The sequence below is a fragment of the Momordica charantia genome (genome assembly GCF_013281855.1).
Source record: "Momordica charantia cultivar OHB3-1 chromosome 6 unlocalized genomic scaffold, Mcharantia_2.0 BLBB01000006.1, whole genome shotgun sequence".
Lineage (NCBI taxonomy): Eukaryota > Viridiplantae > Streptophyta > Magnoliopsida > Cucurbitales > Cucurbitaceae > Momordica > Momordica charantia.
The window spans coordinates 918,627-940,218 of record NW_028275164.1 but is presented as its reverse complement, the minus strand read 5'-3'; the positions used below and the strand labels follow the sequence as shown (position 1 = coordinate 940,218).

General features: G+C 33.4%; 4 protein-coding genes across 15 annotated transcripts in view; 1 reads left to right on the top strand and 3 right to left on the bottom strand.

Moving 5' to 3' along the window:
• Positions 1–3,199, bottom strand: part of ATM (Serine/Threonine-kinase ATM-like protein) — a 64,230-nt gene extending 61,031 nt beyond the window's left edge. For 6 of the 10 annotated variants that reach the window (XR_015791726.1, XR_015791727.1, XR_015791728.1 and 3 more), the window contains exons 1-3: positions 2,908–3,199; positions 2,342–2,450; positions 2,106–2,249 (exon numbers count right to left, since the gene is read on the bottom strand). Coding sequence is in view for 5 of the 10 variants with exons in the window: in XM_088125746.1 (XP_087981872.1) it covers positions 2,106–2,249; positions 2,342–2,450; positions 2,908–2,976 (322 nt within the window). In the remaining 5 variants the exon portion in view is untranslated. The remainder of the gene's footprint in view (positions 1–2,105; positions 2,250–2,341; positions 2,451–2,907) is intronic. The other 4 variants (XM_088125743.1, XM_088125745.1, XM_022279398.2 and 1 more) reach the window with 1 other exon arrangement.
• A 1,509-nt stretch (positions 3,200–4,708) lies between these two features.
• Positions 4,709–6,549, top strand: LOC111006946 (transcription factor MYB98). Its single transcript, XM_088126087.1, has 3 exons — positions 4,709–5,319; positions 5,650–5,776; positions 5,866–6,549. Exons 1-3 carry the CDS (start codon positions 4,709–4,711, stop codon positions 6,547–6,549), a joined length of 1,422 nt encoding a protein of 473 aa, XP_087982213.1.
• Positions 6,550–8,600: 2,051 nt separating this feature from the next.
• LOC111007161 (Phox (PX) domain-containing protein) lies at positions 8,601–13,812 on the bottom strand. Of its 3 annotated transcripts, none has more exons than XM_022279404.2 (5): positions 11,683–13,809; positions 10,405–11,400; positions 9,726–9,951; positions 9,498–9,640; positions 8,601–9,053 (listed from the first exon to the last, which is right to left on the bottom strand). In XM_022279404.2, exons 1-5 carry the CDS (start codon positions 13,387–13,389, stop codon positions 8,739–8,741), a joined length of 3,387 nt encoding a protein of 1,128 aa, XP_022135096.1. In that variant the 5' UTR covers positions 13,390–13,809; the 3' UTR covers positions 8,601–8,738. The 3 variants fall into 3 exon arrangements, 1 of the variants encoding a protein (XP_022135096.1); XR_015791732.1 differs by lacking the exon at positions 8,601–9,053 and having other exon boundaries at positions 9,547–9,640; positions 9,726–9,826; positions 9,907–9,951; positions 11,683–13,811; XR_015791733.1 differs by lacking the exon at positions 8,601–9,053 and having other exon boundaries at positions 9,547–9,640; positions 9,726–9,826; positions 11,683–13,812.
• A 1,666-nt stretch (positions 13,813–15,478) lies between these two features.
• Positions 15,479–17,511, bottom strand: LOC111007485 (Transducin/WD40 repeat-like superfamily protein). The gene is made up of 2 exons (XM_022279868.2): positions 16,854–17,511; positions 15,479–16,365 (listed from the first exon to the last, which is right to left on the bottom strand). Exons 1-2 carry the CDS (start codon positions 17,173–17,175, stop codon positions 15,650–15,652), a joined length of 1,038 nt encoding a protein of 345 aa, XP_022135560.1. The 5' UTR covers positions 17,176–17,511; the 3' UTR covers positions 15,479–15,649.
• Positions 17,512–21,592: the final 4,081 nt, after the last annotated feature.

Here is a 21,592-nt window from a genome sequence, read left to right as displayed (position 1 = left end):
TGGAGTTCCATTGCTAAACAATAATTGAAAATCTATGACCTAAAAAATTGAACCAATAACAAACTCGACTTATAAGAAAAAGTAATTTTAAGTATGAATGTTTTGCTCTACAGGCTGTTATTTTTTTTATTCTTCTCACTTATCCTTTGGCTTTTTCTTTTTTGTTTGGCTATTTCTTGTGCAGCGTACTTTCATTCTCGTTGGGAGTTTGTATCCTCTTAATATTGTATTTCCTTTGCATTATTTCAATGAGAAGTTTGTATCTTACTCTAAGAAAGATATGGTTCATGAGTAGTTTCCTAGTCAAGAACATGAAGTGCTTCTACTTTATTTGTTTGAGAACTATTTTCAAAAAAAAAAAAAAATCTTTTTTCTAAATGTTTCTCTTTTTTGAAAAATAATAACAGACTTCTTATTAAGTTTAATTAAAATGAAAAGAATCAGATTCAAAAACATGCCAAAAGGCCTTAATCACGGGAGTCTACAAAAACGAACTCCAATTGGTAAAAGAAACTGCAAAGTACTGTAGTTACGAAAAGATTAAGTGAGAGTACTCCAATTGGATATCAAAAAGATAAGACCATATCTAGAGTACTCCAACTGCACCCGAATTAAACCCTCCGAAATACCCCTTTTCCTAGAGAAGAACTGCACCTTCAAGTCAGACAAGACTCCCTCCAAACAATCTCTCGCCCATGCTACCCTACCAACTGCAAAACCAAGACGTCCTTCCATTACTCTCCACAACACCACACTTCTCCCCAGGGACCTACTGGTAAACTCAAAAGTGTTCTATCAATCCTATCTGCTACTGCTAATATAGTTTTCTGGTTGGCTCTCATATATTCACCGCCCAGTCAAGGGAGTGAGGCAAGCACACCCTCAAGCAATCAAAATTGATCTTCGTTCTTCTTCACCGACGCTTGGGAATGATATTTAGAGAATTGAGCATTCCACTTACAATTCAAGGGAAGACGGTTTAAACTTTACATTAAGTTTTCAGTTAAACTTCATTATTTAAATATCTTGAACTTTTAAACAACCATATGCATTTTTAAATATCTTTTTAAACTGTTAAACAGCCATATGCATTTTTTTAATAAGAAACCAAGCTTTAATTAAGATAAATGAAATAATAAACAGCCATATGCATTATTTGAACTCGTATAAATTAAAAAGAGTTTACGAATACTGAATCCAAGCCTTTTTTCATTATAAGAAAAAGAGAGATCACGAAAAAATGACTCACTGAGCCGAGATCACTTATAAATTGAGACAAAAGATAACTGCCTAGAGGCTATAGGAAACGGAGGAATCAAACAAAAGGCCTCCAATCTAAGTTGATAAAGACTAAAGGGATTTTACAAAAGGAATTATGAGTAGCAATGCGATGAGAGGCTAGGCTATAATTTGACTTGACCCTATCACAAAAATTTACAAAAGAAACATAACTATCAGAAAGGCTTGGTTCGTTTTCATAGAAGTCACAGCGTTAGACCACAATAGTCTAGGAGCCGGATAACCACTCTGAAATACTATAGTTTAAATTTAACAAGAAGTATAGTTTTCTTAATTTTAATCTTTTTGTAAACTCATTTCTCAATCACAAACCAAACAATCTACAAACACTTTTCTTTTTGTATATGTCATGCATTTTTTTTTTCAACAAAATGTTTCATCTTTGACACACATGAAGATAAGAGCTGGCATCCCATATAAGTGAGCTAACACTTTCATTGAACAAAATCACCAATCTTGTACCTCCCCCAACACTTTTCTAATTTGTAGGACATGCTTGAGAGTTGACATTGACAAGTCAAACTCATATTTATTTTATTGAAATACAATAATTTCAAAAGAAATATGAAATTACAAGAAGGACTGCAGGTGTAACCAAATAAATTATAAAAATAGTTATAAAAGCACCAAGCAAGAAGTACAATTTTTCAGCTTGTAAAAGTAAACTGCATGCAGACAAACATTACAAACAAAGACCCACAACTCGCAGTTTGCAATAATTTTTATAAAAATAGTTATAAAAGCACCATGCTCGCAAGTTTGCAAGAAAAGCTGTGATGTGATGATGACATATTTCAATCACTCACCAGAAAACTTATTATCTTCCGCTTTTTGAACAACAACTCTCAGGGTCTTTGCAAATATTGACTTTGGCAATCGCCGCTTGCTTGAAGATATCTCCATGGACACACATTGGATCAACAATTTAGTGATGAAAGGCCATGTTTCAGCTGAGGATAAAATAAGATAAATTACTTCTTTAACACGGTGATTGAGGATTGACAGGAAAACATGTGCAAGTCAAATTGGCGGTTGAACATACAAGATGGAATTTCTTCTGGCCTGAGCTTAGCCGTATTGTGTCCAATAAATTTACAGAAGTCAATCGCTTTGTCTCCCTCTAACCATGTATTCAACAACTTTACCCCTTCCTGTGAGCACACAAAAAGAACATGAATATAATGATTGCTAAGCTAGGATGATTCTTCATCTACTACGTGGTGATCAATACTAACGGAACTTGCAAGGTGATAGAATGAGAACAATCGCGCATAGAACCCAGATACAACTGTCTGGCTACATTATATTATTTTTCAGGATACAACAACTCAAAAAAAAAATTGCGAAAACTGGTTGCAGTGTGATACTCCACATTTTCTCTAAGAAACCTACATGAATGCCAAAAGGGTATTTCGAACTCCCTCTATTGATTGAATGCATATCAAAAACATAAAATAAAACTTCTCACAACTCATGAACTACAGAGAGAGAGACATTCAATCAACTGTTGGCATCACGCATGTCTTGAGCTGAGCATTCACAGTTTCTTATCAAGCCCGGGCGAAAACAAGTCGAAAATATGATCAGAGGCAAGATAATGGATCTTACTTCACGAGCTTTAGCTTTATCCGAAGAGAGCTTTGAAATGATGTCTTGGACGTCTCTGGAGGTGACCATGGCGCAGCTCCGTGCTCCGATTGCGATGCTCCGATGGCAGTAATGGATGGAAGAGCTCAAACTGGTGAACTTCTAAGATGATATTGAATCGGTTGTAGACATAGTAATGGCGGGAAGGAGAGGAGAGGTCTGGCAGTGAAAAGGCTGTGACTTGCGAAGGGATGCAGAGGGAGGTTACAAAGACTCTGCTGCTGACCGCTCAAGTGCTCAAACAAGCCTACTAGAAGACTCGGTGGAAATAAATATATCAGACTCAAAAAGGTTAAATTTTAGTTTCTTCTTTTTCTTTCCTTTCCTTTTCTTTCTTTTTTTTTTTTACGTACTTTTTCTTTCTTTACTTGGTTAGGTATGATTATTTTATTTCTAAAATTTATTTTATTTTTATTTTAGCCTTTGTAATTTTAAAGTTTTATTCGTATTTTCATAAATTTATTTAAAATTTAAAATAATCATTTTGTGTTAAGCTATGAGATTAATTATATGGGATAGGATATCGAACTTATGATATTTTAGTTTAACATATATGTCAATTACCGTCGAGCTGTGTTGGTTTTGGTTTTAGATATTAGAGTTGAAAATTATTATAATTTCATGAATCATAATCTACATTTTTTAATAGATAGTTGTCTTCTTTTTTTAATTATCTAACATTAATTTTGTTAATAAGAAAACAAAATGCAACATTGACTCAAATTAGAAACAACTAAATATTCGTCTTGCCAGCATAAACTAGCTCACTAACAATCGATGAATATTCCAATAAAATGTCATAGCAATATAAATTATTGTAAAATACTAGTAGAGTAGATAGACCAATAGTACACTAGCAAGTTGTTTCATTTTCATATTTCATCTCATAGCCATTACCACCAAGACATACAACAGTAGTTCGCATCCTGATGCACCACTAGGTCTACACAACGTTGTTTAAGATTCCAGCAACTCAATCACAAAACCGACTACGGCGGCCATATCGATTTCATCTAAATCTTACTCGATAATTTTTGTTCAGTACAAAATATAAATGTGAGAATTCGAACTCACAATCCATGGATAAGAGATAGATATCTAAATTTTGTTTGAAAAATTACATTCATGCTATATCATCTTTATTTCCTGATCATACCTAAAATGTTGGTGCATGACGAATTAATCGTGTATTTAATTATAAAAAAAAAGGAAAAAAGAAAGAGAGGAGAATGAATGTTGAACTTTAAAGCAAAGTAGAATTGACCAAAAGACATAAGCTCTAATTAATGGATCAAATGTAACAGAAAGGTTTGCACAATTACGAGACTCAATTTATTTGGTCGGTTTCCAATTGGAGCAGCGTAAATTACTGAAAGTTTGAACAAATTTTCTGATAGTTTAATTAAAATTAATGCTCTTATAATGCCATACTTCGTTATTTAATAATTTAATTTTTTATTAAAAAACAAGTCATTAAAACAAAATGTCGAAATAATTTTCCAAAACTACCGATCCACCAGCAAAGTAATATACATACATACATAGAGATTAAAAACCCCAGCAAAAAAGAAAATTGTATGATTAAATTACATCTTGTCTGTATAATTCTCCAACAAATTTACGGCAGTAAATACCATTTAATATGAATGAAGAATGAAACCTCTGCAATAAAAGTTTGTCGTCCTCACATACATGATATAAATGAGATTAGCACAAAACAATTTTGAATTTCCTCCCAATTTCTTATTCCTTGCACGCACTCATGGAGCTGGAGTCGAATCTTAGAGAAAATCTCACCTCCGATCAGCTGGTTTCTTCAGAAAATTATGCCCAAATCTGCAAGAAAGAAGAATTCCCATTCCAAGTTTTTGCATCTAGAGGAAATTACCTGCAAGAATTTCACCACCTCGATCACTTTCACCCTGTTGGTTCATCGTCAAATCCTGTTATAGAAGACGAAAATCTGTGCAATTTTGATCCTTTCAATCCATACTCATACGGCTCATCATCAAATAATAATATTGTTGTTGAAGATCATTTGTATGAGTATAATAAAGTTTGTGCAGATCAAAATGGCGGGTGTGGCCAAGTGATGGACAACTTCCAAAGTGGAGATTGCTACAATTTTCATCAAAGAAATCACATCGACGTAATGGGGTTGGAAAGGAATTCCATTATTCCATCGAATTTCCCAGAAATAAAACCTGTAAATTTCATTGTACCTGATGAAGTCTCTTGCATAACTTCAGGAAATGCCCGTATCCAAAAGGCTATCATGAATAAGAATGCCACTTTTCCATCTCTGTTAAGAACTTCCAAAGGTCGAAAGAAGCCCACTGTGATCAAGGGACAATGGACAGTTGAAGAAGATAGGTATAAATTTTTTCAAACATCCCAGTAAAATATATCTCGATTTTCATAAGCCTAAAATATCTAAGATTTTGAAGTTCTTGATCTAATCTGTGCCCTCTAGACATTTAGAATTAGAAGACTAGAGGGAAAACTTTTTCCCCAAGTTAGAAAAATTTATAGATTCACTATTGTGTACATTTTAGGATAGAGATTCCAACCTACAATCCTGAATAAAAAAATGTCTTAATTGCTAATCTATATCAAGTTGAGGACATTTTTCTATGTTTTCAAAATGACAACTATTATGTGATTGATATCTGTTCATATATTTTTGTTGAATGTCAATAACAGGCTTTTGGTTCAATTGGTTGAGCAACATGGACTGAGAAAATGGTCTCATATTGCAATAATGTTGCCTGGGAGGATAGGGAAACAGTGCAGAGAGAGATGGCACAACCATCTCAGGCCTGACATTAAGGTATTCTATCCACAATCAACATTTTAAGTTCCAAATTGACAAAATTGATTGCTACTGTTCTTTTACAACATATTTATGATTGAATGCAGAAGGACACATGGAGTGAGGAAGAGGACAGAGTTTTGATTGAAGCGCATACGGAAATAGGAAACAAATGGGCAGAAATTGCAAAGAGATTGCCCGGAAGAACTGAAAATTCAATCAAAAACCACTGGAATGCGACCAAGAGAAGGCAGTATTCAAAGCGAAAATGTAGATCGAAATACCCGAGGTGCTCGCTTCTGCAGGATTACATAAAGAGCCTGAATCTGGACTCGAACACGTCGCGCCACCAGAGGAAAAGCTCAGCCGCCACCGCCGCGAACAATGCCAAATCGAAATCGGTGGATCATAATCAGGCACCAACCACCGATTTTTGCCCTAACGATTGGCCGGTTCCGAATTTCGATTTCAAGGACGAAGCAGAGTTTTATTTCGACGATAATTTCTTCCAAGAAGGATGTAGCATTAACTCGCTCATGGAGGACATTGCTGGCGCCTCCGTCGATGATGCAAACAATTACGATCGGGAAAGGCCTAACGCCGCCGTAGAGTCAGTTGATTATCATCAGAGAAGCAAAGTTGAAATGCAGAAATTGCAGTATTGTGATTCGTATGTCGGGGAGACGGCGGCGCCGGCGCCGGCGGCTGCAGGTATGGAGTTTGAAGTGAAGAAGGAGCTCGATTTAGTGGAAATGATGACTCGAGTCAACGAAGTTAATAAGATGAAATGAGCCCCAGCACGTACATGCATGTGTATGTTGCACTCCATTAATAGTATGACTCTTTTTTTTTTTTTTTTAATTGCCATTAAAAAAATCATACTTTTATATGGTTGAGTTGAGGAAAAGCTGGGAATATTAAGATAGCGGATTGCTGACACTTGTACTTTCTCGTTCCTGGTTTGATTCTCTACCTTTAAAATTTCAAGTTTATTTAAGAATGTGTTTGACCTGCTTTTTAATTTTTTTTTACTCACTTTTAAATGGTTAACGTTTAAAATTGTCTGTAATACAAACTAATTTGAGAAATTATAGAACCATATAAAAACTACTTTCAAGTGTTTTTAGATGAAATATTTAGTTAGTTTTATTTCAAAAGTATTTAGTAAAAATTCAAAGTAAGAATAACTTAGCGATAATTTATGTATATCTCAAATCAAGAGATTGTAAATTCGATTTCCTATAGGATCCTATGTGTTATACTAAAAGGTGTTGATAAAAAAATTCCAAAATGCATCGTAATTACACTTAGCACTCAATAGTAGTGGTTGTATTGAATGGCCAATTGGATTGCACTATGATGTGATAATATTCTTAACAAATATTATTTCCTTTATTGAAAGTATCTCTAACACTGCGAAACTAATTTTTTAGTACAGTAATTTAAAGTAATTAAATATTTAAAAATCGCCAATAATTTATTAAAATATAATATATACAAATTAATTTTAAAAATCGAAGGAAGCTGGCATCAATTTATTTTGTTTATTAGTAATGTCTAACCAGTTAATTTGTGCCCTTAAAAGTATAGTTTTTTTTTATAGGATTTTTTTTTTAATGAAAATCTACGATAATGATGTATTGATACATAAGTAAAAACAAGACCTGAAGTAATATCAAACAATAAGTCTACGAGACATGATATTAAAGTATAATAATTAGTAATTATTGACGGGTTAAGAGAAGCTTTTCTAAAAAAGAAAACTAAGAATAGCTCGACTGGTTAAGATGCGGATTAAGGCACTTGAATGCAACAAAAATGTTACGAGTTTGAGTCTCCACCCACATATTGTATTAGAAATAAATTAGCAAATTCAATTATTCTATGAAATACTTTTTATCCTCCAAAACAATAGACTATTCTGTCCAGGCATTTAAGCTTGTGCAACAAAATTCTTTCGCAAAGGACAGTGAGAAATAAATGGACAATTCAAAACCCCAAAAAAATAAAATAAATGCAGTTTGACCAATTAAATTAATGCTTAAAAGTTTCATTTAATCAATATTAATGGGACAATTGTTTATTTCCGCATTAAGTATATAACTTGTGTTCATAACTCCTCGACAAAGGCACGAAAAGTCATTAATCTTATCACTGTGAAACATTTCGAACCTGATCTTAAAAAACAAGAGTTACAATGCCAACAGGTAGGGAGGAATTAAAAAAATATATTTATTATTGATTCTGTCTCCTATTTTTTAGAAAGATAATTAACCTTCCATCAAACATCCATTGAAAAAAAAGAAAAAAAAAATTCAGACCATCCAAAAATGATTTGAAAAATCCAATCCAAACAAAAAATAGTGATACTTGCTAGCAACAATAAGATAGTGGATTAATCCATCTAGACGTATAATTCGTTATCTCCAATTAAATTCTCACACACTCCAGCTATAAAAACAAAATTCCACAATGGTGGAGAAAAATACCACTCTACTTCTCTAACGCTTCCGATCCATCCACCACTCCACTTCAATAACACTCCAATTTAAAATGTGTTCTAACCGTAACACCCAACCATATTCAAAAAGAAAAGATCATCTCAATTATCATTCAAGATAGTGTTGAAACTTGCCAAAAGGTTCCGTACAAATTTTATTCTCAAATAGTGTACTACTTAATGTTCTTGAACTTTACTATTTCAACCGTCAAATTTTCATATTACATATTATTTACCACAAATTAAAAATAGAATTCAGAACAAGTACCACTGTTGCTGCCCTTAACTTCGAGAAACAGGTTATACAAAGAATCAATAAGTAAAAAAATAACACACTGATCATCACCTAGAAAATTATTACAATATACATCTCATTGATTAGAAAACATGTTTATTTTAACATACATCCAACAGATTGATGAAAAATGAGCTTAGGAATTATCAAAGAATAGTAACTGATACAAAAATAGGCACACCTGATCAGAGGGAAGTAGTAGGCAAAGAACCCATCAATATGATATTCTCATTATCTTTATGTTCTTTTGTTGTTTGATTTGACTTTCCAAACAGGCCTGAGAGAGATCTCAAAGGCGAAATGGAAGTTGATTTTGCCAGAAACGAGACGACAGCTCCACTTTCCTCAGCATCCATCCCTAATCCATGGCCTACCTTCGTCGAGAGCCCTTCGGTGTCATCAACTCTAAGGCGTGCCCCACAAGAACATTTGCTGAGCGTTGCAAAGCAAGGTTTATGGAATACAGATTCACATGATGCACATCTCTCCATCTCAGTTTCCTGAAGAAGGTTTTTTAAATGGTAAGGCTCCCGGATTCAAGCTTTGAAGCCAAAATTAAAATCCACCACAGACTAAACTAGGTGTTTTAATACGGTTTCCTATAATTCTCTAACTTACAGCCTCAATGAAGTACAATTGCCTATCACGCATTTGCATAGAAAAGATTAAGATCTATCTTTACCAATCATTCCCAACTTATGTATTTGAATCATTAGTAAACGAGAAGATCTGAGTGGCACATGTAACAAATTCCAATTGTCACATATTCGATGTTTCGTGCGTTAGCTAGATATGTCACCTAAGACATAAAGCAGTGCTAAAACAAGACACTACAGAATGAAACACTTCTTCAATCACAACCATGAAGAACATATATCATGGAAACATTTTATTTTCCATTGCGTTTTGTTCTTTTTTTGGGGTTATTTTGTTGAGATGCTTACCTGAAAAGGGAAAATGAGAGACAATGGGGCACTACATGCTTGTCGAGCAGCACATGAAACACCAGCATCACAGCACACAAGGCATTTCTCCTCTATGTGCTCCAAGATTTTCCTCGAGACAGTTTCCAGGATAGTAGGTAATGCTGCAAGAATAATATATGTTTACATGATGAAAAATGGACACCATAATGTTAAAGCAAAACTGACAGAATTAAGTCAAAGGCTAACCTGAAAATGCCCCTTTGGAAAGATCAATGAGGTCTCTAAGTGCAAAAAAATCATTGCTTTCGACAAGATATCTACGGCAACCAAGTCCCCTGTTAATTGACCTACGAAATGGGCAGCGAACATATGAAATTATATCTCCAATTTTTTTCCTCACACCCATAACATGAAGCAAAGCTGGAACCTTTGAGAAGAGAGAAGGATTAACAGCACTGACGCAAAGCATGGGCTGCCAAAGGAAATTCAACAACGTGTCAAAAAATACATGCTATCATTCAGTAGAGTTTCTATGCTACAAGCCACCCATATAGTAAAAATTTAAAATATCCCAATGCCATTGTAGATGAAATGAACAGTGTGAGTAGCACGTGTTCATTGCCATAGAATGAAGCAATGAAGAACCCGTTCCAAATTATATCTCTCTCTTTAGATCATTAGGTCTCTATTTTTTGTTTTCGTTTGTCCGTTCTTCACCAGAACTCTACATCTAAGACACAAAATAATAGGTAAGATATTTATTTTTCCAACTAGCTGACAGACCAAAAAGAGACTTTTTAGCAGATGCTACCATTTAAAACCATTATTAACCCAATTACTCATACTGTAATATCAACTTTAAATAAACTAAAGAGAGCGATACAGTTAGAAATAAATAAATGGAAATTTGTTCTCCACAAGACACCTGATCATGTATGGAATCCAAGTAGGACTTAGCTAACTGAGAAACAGGGTACCGAGCGAAGTCCCAATGATGTAAAACTCTTGCAGGTATGACTGCCATCTCATTCGTATGGCATGAAGAACAAAACAGCTGGCAGGTGTAATCGCAGAGTCGTGGCTTGCCCCATCCAAAGCTCTGTACAAAGCCTTTCATCAGAGTTTTCTGATCATCAAAATGTCTGTAACATCCAGCACAAGCATAATGCTGCAGCTCCAGTATCTGTTTTGTAGATTTGTATGGTTGAATTTCAACAACAAGTGATATGGTTTTCCCCAAAGAGGACAAATTCTGTGTGTCAGTCACCCTTGCAATATCAGATGATCGAGGTACTGCAGTACCTAATGCAGGAGAATGGGAGTTTGATTCTTGAGGGGACAAAAACCAAATTAATGCACTTGGATTTGTTGATGAAACTCTTGAATGAAGAATAGAACATAAACACTCTTGAATCAAAACACTTCTTTCAGCAATAATATCAGGAGAAGCACTGCCAAATAACTTTCTTGATCTATTATCAACAGAGGACCAGGGAGAGGGTAAAGTCCAGCCATGATCAGCAAATGATGATTTCAATTGACAATATAGTGCATAGAAATCTCGATAGCGGCGTTCAACATCCCACTGTTTCTCGCCACTCCATACTCTAATTTTGTATACAGTGTACTCCTTCACCCCAACTAGTCTTTCACTGAGTGATACATCCCCTCTCTTTTGTCTTGCCCCAATCACTTCAACCCCATCAAATTTCAAGTTTTCTGGGTTAATTGGATCATAATTGTCCGTTCCTGAAATAGATGCAGTTGATCCTCCATCTCTTAATGGTAAAGATGGTAGTGACTGAGACATCTTATATCTATGAGTAAATCTAGCCCCAGGAGAGTCACAAGATTCAAGTAGTATTTCTTCCATTTCATGTACAACTTCATCATAGAAGTCATCTAAATCACGTTTTGCTAACTGCAAGTAAAAAAATTTGCAAGAATGTAAGTGCCACAAGATGGCTATTCAAAGAATGAGTACGACCTAATTGGAATAGATATGGACTTCATTTAAAAGGCACCACTAGTGTACATCAACCATACAATCACAAGGACGGGTGACTGCAAGAGGAACATTATTGGGACAGAGATCATTTGTTAAATCAGTAACTAGGTGATGATTTAAGGTTTTACAGGATTGGAGACATTATCCAAGGCAGGATAAAATGAGCAATTATTAAACATTGAAACTTATACTGACCTCAACTGGCAAAAGATGACCTTTTGATTCAGGTACTAAAGTGGAATGTGCCATATCCTCACAACCTTCACTAGCATGAGTAGAAGGTCGATTAGTTAAAATATTACTGAGAGGGTCAAATTTGACTTTCAAATCTCCACGTCCTTGGCTTTCTAGGCCTTGGTGTACCATCCCACTGTTATCCTCAGTTTCTAGAATTTGAGGTTGCTCAACTGAATTACTGTCCACAGAGCATGTCTGCTGCTTGAATGGAAATTTCTCTGTTCCTATATCAATTCCAGGAATATCACCAACAAGACATTCATTATTATATGTATTTTTATCAGCATCTCCTGCTTGATTATTAACAACAAATATATCCTTTGCATCTTGATCTAATTCAACACCGTATGAGAAATCATCTTCAGTTAAAAAAGTACTATTTGTGATTTCCTTCAACTCATTAGAAGCCTGGACTTGACAGATAGCCACGGGAATGTCCCTCACTTTAACCATTTCCTTTGGTCTTCCAACAGTTGGGACAATCATACAATCCCCATGACTACTGTTTACTTTCTTCAGAAAATTTGTGCTAGCTTGATCTTCTTTGCAGGCTAAGAGCATCTGTGTCCCATCTTCTCTAGCCATTTCACTAACAATTTGATCACCATTTACAGTCATAGAAGAAGAATTCAGATTCTGATGTTTCCTTTCCTGTAATGTGTCCACAGTCAAGTAATTTGGAGAGAATCCCTGAGTTTCACACTCAAAAACATTCCAATCGTCGGAACCAAAAGCTACGGATGAATTGATAAGCAATGGATTTTCATTCACCGTGTTAGTTTCTGGGAAAGAGCGTGCATTTCTAAGCAGGAAGGTTTCATCCATATGATCACCATCGGACAAAAAATTATACATTGAATCCTCACTCTCCGAATGCTCATTTTGGGATCTATCAACTTCCATATCCAATTCACCATTAGACTCTTTCTCAACCATGCAAGGTAGAAGACGTTCTTCAAACCTTTGTCCTAATATCATACCATTCTCAACCGCACTTCTCTCTAAACATCCCACATGAACTTCTTCGCTTGTTGCTTCTCCAAGAACAGCACCCCCCGCCATTCCCAATTCACTGGCTTTTTTCCCTATAATGGACCCTTCTTTCTCGCCTTCGCTGCTCTCTACCTTCTCCGATCCATTAGTCATACCTACACCACTCAATAAATCCGATGTGCTCTCAACCTTCCAACACAAAATTTCCTCATTAGCTTCAAGTGAATCCATGAACTCACCCGTTCCATACAAATTCAACCCGTGAGACCGACACTTCATACTCGACTCTTCCGTAGTGACTTTATCACGCAGCTCCATCTTTCTGTAGCCTAATATATTCGTATCCAGCGAATTCATTTCACTCCCTTCCAAACTGAAGTTCTCAAGGCCGCCATCATCGCTGAATCCAAAGTTCCTCGCATACCCAAATTCAGACTCCGAGAAGTCGTTGAATGTTGTAATCGTGCTACGCATAATTGGCGTTCCCATTGCCGAGTTTGCGCTGCAATACCTCTCGAACTCGGAATCTCCGCATGACGAATATCTCGAAGAAATTGGTGAAGCAACAGAGCCACCGTCGACATTCTGGGTACGCCAAAGTGGTGCCGGATCCAACGGATCGGAAGAGGCGACTTCCGAGAAGCCCTCACACGGCCCGTCTCCATTGATCATTGAAAACCATTAAAAATGAAGAAAAACCCAAAAACAGGACTTCGAAAGAAAAATCCAAGAAAAATAGGAAGAACAAAATCTAAAAACTAGAATTAATAAAGAATTCCTCCGGTTAATTGTATCACGCTCAAACAAGAACTAGATTGCGAGCATAATTTCAACCGGAACATGAGATTTGAGGAATAATAGCCAATCGTGGAATTAAGGGATTCACGAAAGGTTTGCTTCAACATCAACAAGAACAAAAGAGTAACTAGAGAGATCAGAGATCATCCACCGGATCAGATTGAGTGAGGTTTCGGTGCTAGCCAAGAAAGAGAGATGACACGAAGAATGGGAGCCGGGAGGGGAAGAATCGTCCTACGGTCGGATACGTCGTTCGCGAAATGCAGTTTTTTGTTTTTTGTCTTTTTTTTTCTCTCTAAATTTAAATACAGGTTAAATTACGGATCTAGAGACTGTAGCCCCCCCCCCCCCCCCCCCTCCCACCATTTCTTTATTTCTTTCTTCTCCTTCTTCTTTTGATATAAGAGACTGTAGTAGTTGCGTGTTCCTAAACTTAAAAAAAAATGTCAAACAATTTCATAAACTTGCAGTTTTATATCAAATATGTCTCAAGTCCTCAACTATTTTAGCTTAGTATTTATGCAACATCATATTGGAAAAAAAAAATACTGATGTGACAGGTTGATCATACTATTTAAAGAAAATGTAGTTAATAAAATTTGTTGCATGAGATAAATACATCAAAAAAGATTAAACATCGCTGTCAAAAAAACATCATAAAAATCTTAAACTTCCAATTTTGTATACACGTACAGTTTTTTTTAGTACAAATAGGTCTCTATTTTTATAGAGTATAAAATACTTGATGACAATGCACGATTTCTTTAGTTCCACTTTATTCATTTTTTTCCTAATTTCGGTAACCATTTAAATACAAAATTAAAAGTTTAAAGACCTATTATAAATAATCCAAAAAATTAAAGAAATTTTCACTACTCTAAAAACATCGACAAGTGGAGAGAAAAAAATCGCACTTAACAAATTTACAATGTGTGTGGTTAGTGATACGAAACTAGAAGTTTGAAAATAAGGGATCTAATAAAAAAATACTATTGTATTTGTTTTTGAATATGTATGCAATAACAAATTTTGAAATTGAATTTAAAAAAATGTTCACACATGTGTTTAGTATTATGCTTATAAATTGATAATACTCGTAAATATTTAGTTCAATCTAAACTATTGATTAATTTATTAACATATGCATTATAAATTTTATATAATTATTATTTTACAATATTATATTTTATTTTATCTATTTTAATTTTAACAAAAATACGAATTTATAACATGAAAGAGTATATTTATCTAGGTTCGTTTTGAAAACGAATAGAAATATTATTTTCAAAATTTTGACTATTTTAATTACATAATAAAAAAAAGTTAAATCTAAAAACAACAAACTCATCAAACGTGTCTTTAGTTTTTCCCATAATTCTATGTATGATAGATAATCCATGATCATGTTTGCAAAGCCGAATATTGTGGAGGAACCTTTCCCACCTTGAGGTGAAGAGTAGTTTATTTTTAAAATACAATTTGCTTGTTATCTTGGACAAAATTTTACTTGAAAATTGTAGAAAGTAGAAAAAACAGTGTACTGGATTGATAATTAAAAAATATATATTTTTATTTAAACAATTTTTTTCGGTTACCATCAATAATAATAATAATAATAATAATAATAATAATAATAATAATAATAACTACCAACCTTACTAGATAGCAACTTTAAAGCTATAGTTGCAAATTAATTATGTTGTCTAAATTAACAGTATAAAAATGATTATTTAAAAAATTATTTGAAGAATACTCTCTCCCATAACATTATTTCTTTTAAGGATCAATAGATATTTAATTCAATAACAAATAAAAAATACTTGTGAAATTTGTGATGTTAATGAGGTGAAAAAGAGTCAGAGACTTCTCCATCATCTTCACTCTCCACCTCATTCTCTGTTTCTACTGAAATCTCCCTAAAAAGTGAAAAAAGAAAAAGCAACGAACTTTCACCCCAGAAATATGTATGAACAAACAAACTATAAAGATTCAATATCAGCATGACATAGCTCAACAGTTCATCAGTACGGTCGAGAGTTCGAATACCCACTCTTATTAACACTATATTATAAAAAAAGGGACCTGCTTGCAACATCTCATATCAATTAAACGTGTGCTGTGAAGTATCATCAAGTCATATATCAGTTTCTGGAATCCAAATCTTAAGAAGCCGATCATAAAACGAGCAAGTTGCAACGGCATACCTTTTCCTTTTGTCTTCTTGGGAAGAATCTCCTCTCTTCCAATCTGCCCCATAAGCAAGAGAGCCGTGTTTGCCATAAGTCTCAACCACTTCCGCATCATCATCTTTAACTCTAACGATTGCGAACCCATTGTGCATACAAGCCGCCAGAACAACGTCAAAAACTGAAGGGTGGGGCTTGATTTTCCAGACCCCACCTCCTAAACAAATTGAAGTTTCATTCATGGGCTTTGAGATTGATCTCATATCCCACACTCTCAGGTGCTCGTCGTAGCTGCCGGTGAGAAGTTTATAAGGGTCACTGGGGCTTTTGGCGATGCAACAGACGCCCATTTTGTGAGTTTTGGTGTTGTGAAATGCCTTGGAAGGAGTGTCTCGCAAATCCCAACAGCTGAATTTGCAGTCATCTGAGCCAGTGTATACTAAATGAGATTGGTGAGAGTCGAAGGAGGTTGCCCAGAGCTCAAATTCGTGAGCTTTCCACTGGTTTTGGACTTCCAAGTGGGATTCTCTTGCAGAGAGTATTGAGATGAAACCATCTGAATGCCCCACTGAGATGGCCGAGGCGGAAGAGTTCCAATCCAGGCAAAGACACATGGAGGAAGAAACTTTGCTGGTGCATCTCTCTCTTATATGTTCTCGTTCTCCTGCACAAATAAGAAAACATCAATCTGTTGGAAAAACAAACACTGAAAGCTTTAAATTTTTTTAGGGAGAATGGCGAGAACTTGATTGAAAGCTACATATTGAATAATGGTTAGAATCAAGAATGAAAGGGAAAGAATATTACCTGGTCCACAAAACAATGTTATTTTTGAGGCAAAATGAACATCAACTTCATACACAGGAAAATTTTCCTCAAATAAACACACCCATAACTTAAAACTCTCTTTGTCGAATTGGAAACAAGAAAACTGAAATGGGTTTAAGTAGTGCATTGAAGATAATAACCCACGAGTGTTTGAATTAAATTATTCTAATAAAACCTTAATGGGAAGAACGAAGAAGGGGAAGTTTAGTAATGCATATTAAAGAAGTCTGTATTCCCATGTATTTCTATTAAGTATGATAATAAAAAAAATTAAAAAATTAAAAAATTAAAAAATTAAAAAAAAAAAACTTCAAATGACCGTACCTTCTGAACCATTTGAAGAGTACTCGAGAGCATGAATTCTGAGACAACCATCAGCATCTGCTTGAGCAAGCAGAGGACTCCCGGTCTGACCAACGGGACTCCACTTTATATCAAAAATCCCCGCCGTTTCCACGCGATGAAGCAGCTCCAAGCACCCGATTTCTACATTTACATTGAAGATTGATATACTTCCAGACCGACTGGGCTGATCCCCCTCTTGTAGTGTATAAGTGGAAGCCGCCAGAACATGACTAAATGAACTATGCGGACAAAATTCCACTGCATCGGCATTGCCGTCTAGAATGCATTCAGCAACATCCATTCCTGAATCGGGAAACGGTGTTTTGTTGCCAGTGGGGAATTTCGTCGAACACCTCGTGTGCCGAAACAGAAAAAAGAACAACAACAGGGACAGAACTTCAAGAAAAGGCACATAAGATAATATGAGATTGATGAAAAGGGAGATCGGATTCAAAACTTTTTCCGGCGAAGTAAAGATGAAGGAAACGAAGAGAAGAATGGGATTGAGGAGACCATGGAAGAGAGAACGGGAACAAGGGTTTTGCGGTGGCTTAAAGTAAGTTGGCGAAACTGCCCCTCGGTTGTCTCATTGAACGACGTCGTTGTAGTTGCTCGCTGTCGCAGGCGGATTTTTTTTTATCTTTTTTTGGGGGAATGAAAAATTTTCAGTCTTTATGAGATCAAACAGTTTGTTGTCGAATCTGTTGAGGAAGCTTCTAGATTAAGGCTGACGTGTCTCTACAACATATCGAACTTACATCGATCCCTTTAATACTTTTTTTTTTTGACAATATTTAATGCTTGATTTTTAACAAAATGTACATCAATTTTGATGTATTGGGTTCGATGGTGAAATACCAGATTGGCTGCCAGTGCCGTAGCACTAATGTTAGGACAACGCGTGCACGTTTCGGGTCAGGATTTTGAAAATATTAAAAATTTACATTTTTATTTTTAATAACTTTTTTAGTTTTACGAAACCTCTATAATTCAAACGTTTAAAATCTTTCAACGTCGCCTGCATAGTACATGGGTTAAGGTAAACAATTCCATGTCCCATAGCAGTTTTGATGGCAGTACAGATTCCAAAATTCATATGACATTTTATTCTATTAATATAATTAATTGTATTAATTATGGATTGGATTCTATTCGTAATTTGAAACTGCTGTTAAATTTGTTTAAAATAAAAAACAATTTAAAAAAAAACAAATAATTTTATGAAAAAATAATAACCAAAGTTTAGGTAGTTCACAACTAACGAAAGAAATCAAATAAAGGGACAGTTGCAAATATGACAAAACTATTTAGTAAAATAAGCAAAATAACAATCACATTAGTTTTTTCAAATATAGCATTTTTTCAAAAAAAAAACGGAGGTCCAATTTTACCTTGCAATATATCTTATATAAATCTGTAAATTTGCAGTATATCAGACTAGTGATATATGCCTCTGATATAATAATGATATACAATTTATTTACTTCTGATATGATATCTATTGAACTTCGAACATGACTTACCATTGATATACGTATGATAATTATTGATCTACAACGCCGATACAACATTTATATATTTAAACCGGTTATATCTCTTATATTTCGTATCTAATTAATATTAATATATAATTAATAGTTGTGATATAGTAATACGTGAACTAAAAATTTTAAAAATTTACCGTCCAGAGCAATATGGAACTGTTGACTTTTATTATTTGTGATATTTTATCCTACCAGGCTAACTAAATGTAAAAATTTTACTAAAAAAAACTGATGTATTAATTGGTTCTCTTCATTTAATTTTTAAAAACTAACAAAATAAAAAAGAGTTGATAAAAGTCTCAAATTTGACAAAATCCTCAAAAATAAAATTTAAACAGATTTAACTTAAAAATAATATAATCAACATAAGCAATAACAGATTTGCGTTAATGAAAAATCTCACGTATAAAATTTTTAAAAATAAAAGCCATTACACTGTATTGATTGCGAAAGATATTTACCGTGATTTCCGGGCTTTTTTTTGTTACAAAAAGACCACGGGAATTTCCTCTCACTGTAACGGACTATTTTTCGCGCCCCGCCTTCCACTTCCTTCTCGACTGCGTCTAGGGTTCTTCTTCTTCGTTTGCGTTCTTCGTTTTTTCTCATCGTCGCTCTCTCTCTCTCAGAATCCGATCGACTTTCTTTCTCACACTCCTCCAAGATCAGATCAGATCAGTTATATCTCTTCGTCTCTGATCTATGTCTTTTCTGCAAACCCTAGTTATTTTGGTCGTCCATGGCAGAAAAGGAAGATCAGAATCGAAGACGAGGGAATTAGGTCTACTGCAATTTTGGTCAAGGTATGAGACGATAAACATTCATGATCTGATAAATGTTACCGTGAATCATCATAATAGCATAAACCTTGGTTACATTATCACAATGATTTAATGAACAGAGTTGAATTTTTCAAATCATATTTTAATTTTGAAACCAAATGAGACTTGATTTTGTTACACCGATCGTAAATTAAGAACGCGATTTAACATTAACCGAGCCCATTCCTTCATAGTTTCACCCTTTCTAGCAAATCCTCAACTTAGTGGCGGCAATCTTTTCCTCATCGGATTCAGTGCGCAAAAATTGTTACGGCTCAGATTTGTTATTATCAGGTACGTCTATTTATATTAATTGTCTTTCTATTATCTCTCTATTGGTTTGGCTGAATTAAAACTGATACTTTATAACTGCTATATATGAAAGTCTATTAGGAATTTATGATTTTGCCTAGATTGAAACTTTTAGGTTGTATGTCTCTTTTAAACTCGTCTCGAATATTTTGTTTCTTTAATTTACTTATGATTAAAAATAATCAATTTAATATTTAATTATCATTTTTCAGTTCTCTACCTTTTTTGTTTCCTTCTACAATATTTTGTATCTGTCTCTAGTTTTCTCTCAACTTTTTTACCTTCTTTTAACTATTTCTCAAGTTTATAGATCTCTCTCTTTAACTATTTCTCCCGCATTCTAACTATTTCTCCCGCATTCTAACTATTTCCATTTTTATTCTTTTTTTCAAATATACTTACAATTATTTTTTTAAATTTAAACTGTAATTTCTTTCAAAAGTCTTGTTATTTAAATTTCTATAAATTTCAAAATCCTCTCTTTATATTTTTTCTCCAACTCTTCTAATTGTTGTTTTTTGTTTTTTAAGTTATCAACGTTTTAAAAAACCTTTTTAACGTTTTCAATTTATTTTCCTTTAAAAATATCGTTTTTTATATTTACTTATATTTTATAGTGATTTTCACTTAAAACTTTGGTCAGTCTATTTTTCTAACTTTATTTCTCACTTTCAATTTCAATTTCTTCTCTGTAAAATTTTACTCACTCTAACATCTGTTCTCTTTAAAATTGATCTTTTATGACCATTTCTTCTTTTTCACCTTCTAAATTTTAGTTTTAAAATTGTTTCCCTATCTCTCCTTTATCTACTTTTGTATTCAAAATTTTAATTTTTTACTCTATAATTTATTATCTTTCAAAATTTTTATCTGTAACTATTTCCAATTTTTCTTTTTTTCAAATATGCCTACGATTTAGATTTTACTTATTTTTTAATTTAAACAGTAATTTCTTTCTAAAGATTTCTTGTTTTTCAAATTTCTCTCACTTTCAAACTTCTCTCTTGTATTTTTTTCACCACTCTTTCTAAAATCAACATTAAGAAACATATTTAACATATTTAATTTGTTTTCCTATTAAAATATTGTTTTCTATATTTACTTCTCTCTATTTGGGATTTTTTAGCTTTTTCTTTATTCTTCAATTTTTTATCCTTATCTCTCTCAAATTTGTCTCCTTGCTCTTTTTTTTTTCTAATTTACTTATGATTTAAAAATATTTAAAAATATTTTATACTGATTGTCACTTAAAAGCTTTGGACACTATATTTTTTTTAACTTTTATTTTTCACTTTCAATTTTTTCTCCCTAAAATTTTACCCTCTCTAGCATTGGTTTCTCTTTTAAAATTGATCTTTTATAATCAGTTCGTCCTTTTCACCCTCTAAATTTTTATCTTAAAATTTTTTCCAATCTCCCTTTAACTACTTTTGTATTCAAAATTTTAATTTTTTATTCTGTAACTTTCTTCTCCCTTAAAATTTTTTCTTTTACTTTCTAATATATTTTTTTATATTTAACTGTTTCCCTTTTTATTACTTGTTCAAATAAACTTACGATTTAAATTTAATTTTATAAAATTTAAACTCTAATTTCTTTGAAAATTCTTGTTTTTTAAATTTCTAACTTTCAAAAGTTCTCTCTTTATATTTTTTCACCAAGTCTTTCTAATTGCTTTTTTTTTTATTTGTTAACGCTTTAAAAAATATTTTAACATTTTCAATTTTTTTTTCATTAAAAATATTATTTTCTATATTTCATTTTCACTTTGAATTTCCTTTTCTCTCAAAATTTGAATTTCTCTATTTCTAATTTTTATTTATTCTAAAAAATTGTCTTATTTATCTCAATTAATTTGTGTTTTCGCTTTTTTTTTTTTTTTTTTGTAATCTCCTTGTGATTTAAAAATATTTATGAATTTTTTATAGTGATTTTCACTTAAAACTTTTGTAATTTTATTTTTAACTTTATTTCTCACTTTCAAAATTTTCTCTGTAAAATTTATATTTTATAACGATTTCTTCTTTTTCACCCTCTAAAT

What these genes read in the sequence shown, in the direction of transcription:
- LOC111006946 (XM_088126087.1), top strand. Translation starts at nt 4,709, where the DNA reads ATGGAGCTGGAGTCGAATCTTAGAGAAAATCTCACCTCCGATCAGCTG. An exon ending in TGGACAGTTGAAGAAGATAG is followed by an intron (nt 5,320 to 5,649) that starts GTATAAATTTTT and finishes TGTCAATAACAG; the next exon opens with GCTTTTGGTTCAATTGGTTG. An exon ending in ATCTCAGGCCTGACATTAAG is followed by an intron (nt 5,777 to 5,865) that starts GTATTCTATCCA and finishes GATTGAATGCAG; the next exon opens with AAGGACACATGGAGTGAGGA.
- LOC111007485 (XM_022279868.2), bottom strand. Translation starts at nt 17,175, where the DNA reads ATGGATGTTGCTGAATGCATTCTAGACGGCAATGCCGATGCAGTGGAA. An exon ending in CTCTTCAAATGGTTCAGAAG is followed by an intron (nt 16,366 to 16,853) that starts GTACGGTCATTT and finishes TTATTTGTGCAG; the next exon opens with GAGAACGAGAACATATAAGA.
- LOC111007161 (XM_022279404.2), bottom strand. Translation starts at nt 13,389, where the DNA reads ATGATCAATGGAGACGGGCCGTGTGAGGGCTTCTCGGAAGTCGCCTCT. An exon ending in TTCCAAAGGGGCATTTTCAG is followed by an intron (nt 9,641 to 9,725) that starts GTTAGCCTTTGA and finishes TTATTCTTGCAG; the next exon opens with CATTACCTACTATCCTGGAA. An exon ending in CTCTCATTTTCCCTTTTCAG is followed by an intron (nt 9,054 to 9,497) that starts GTAAGCATCTCA and finishes AACCTTCTTCAG; the next exon opens with GAAACTGAGATGGAGAGATG.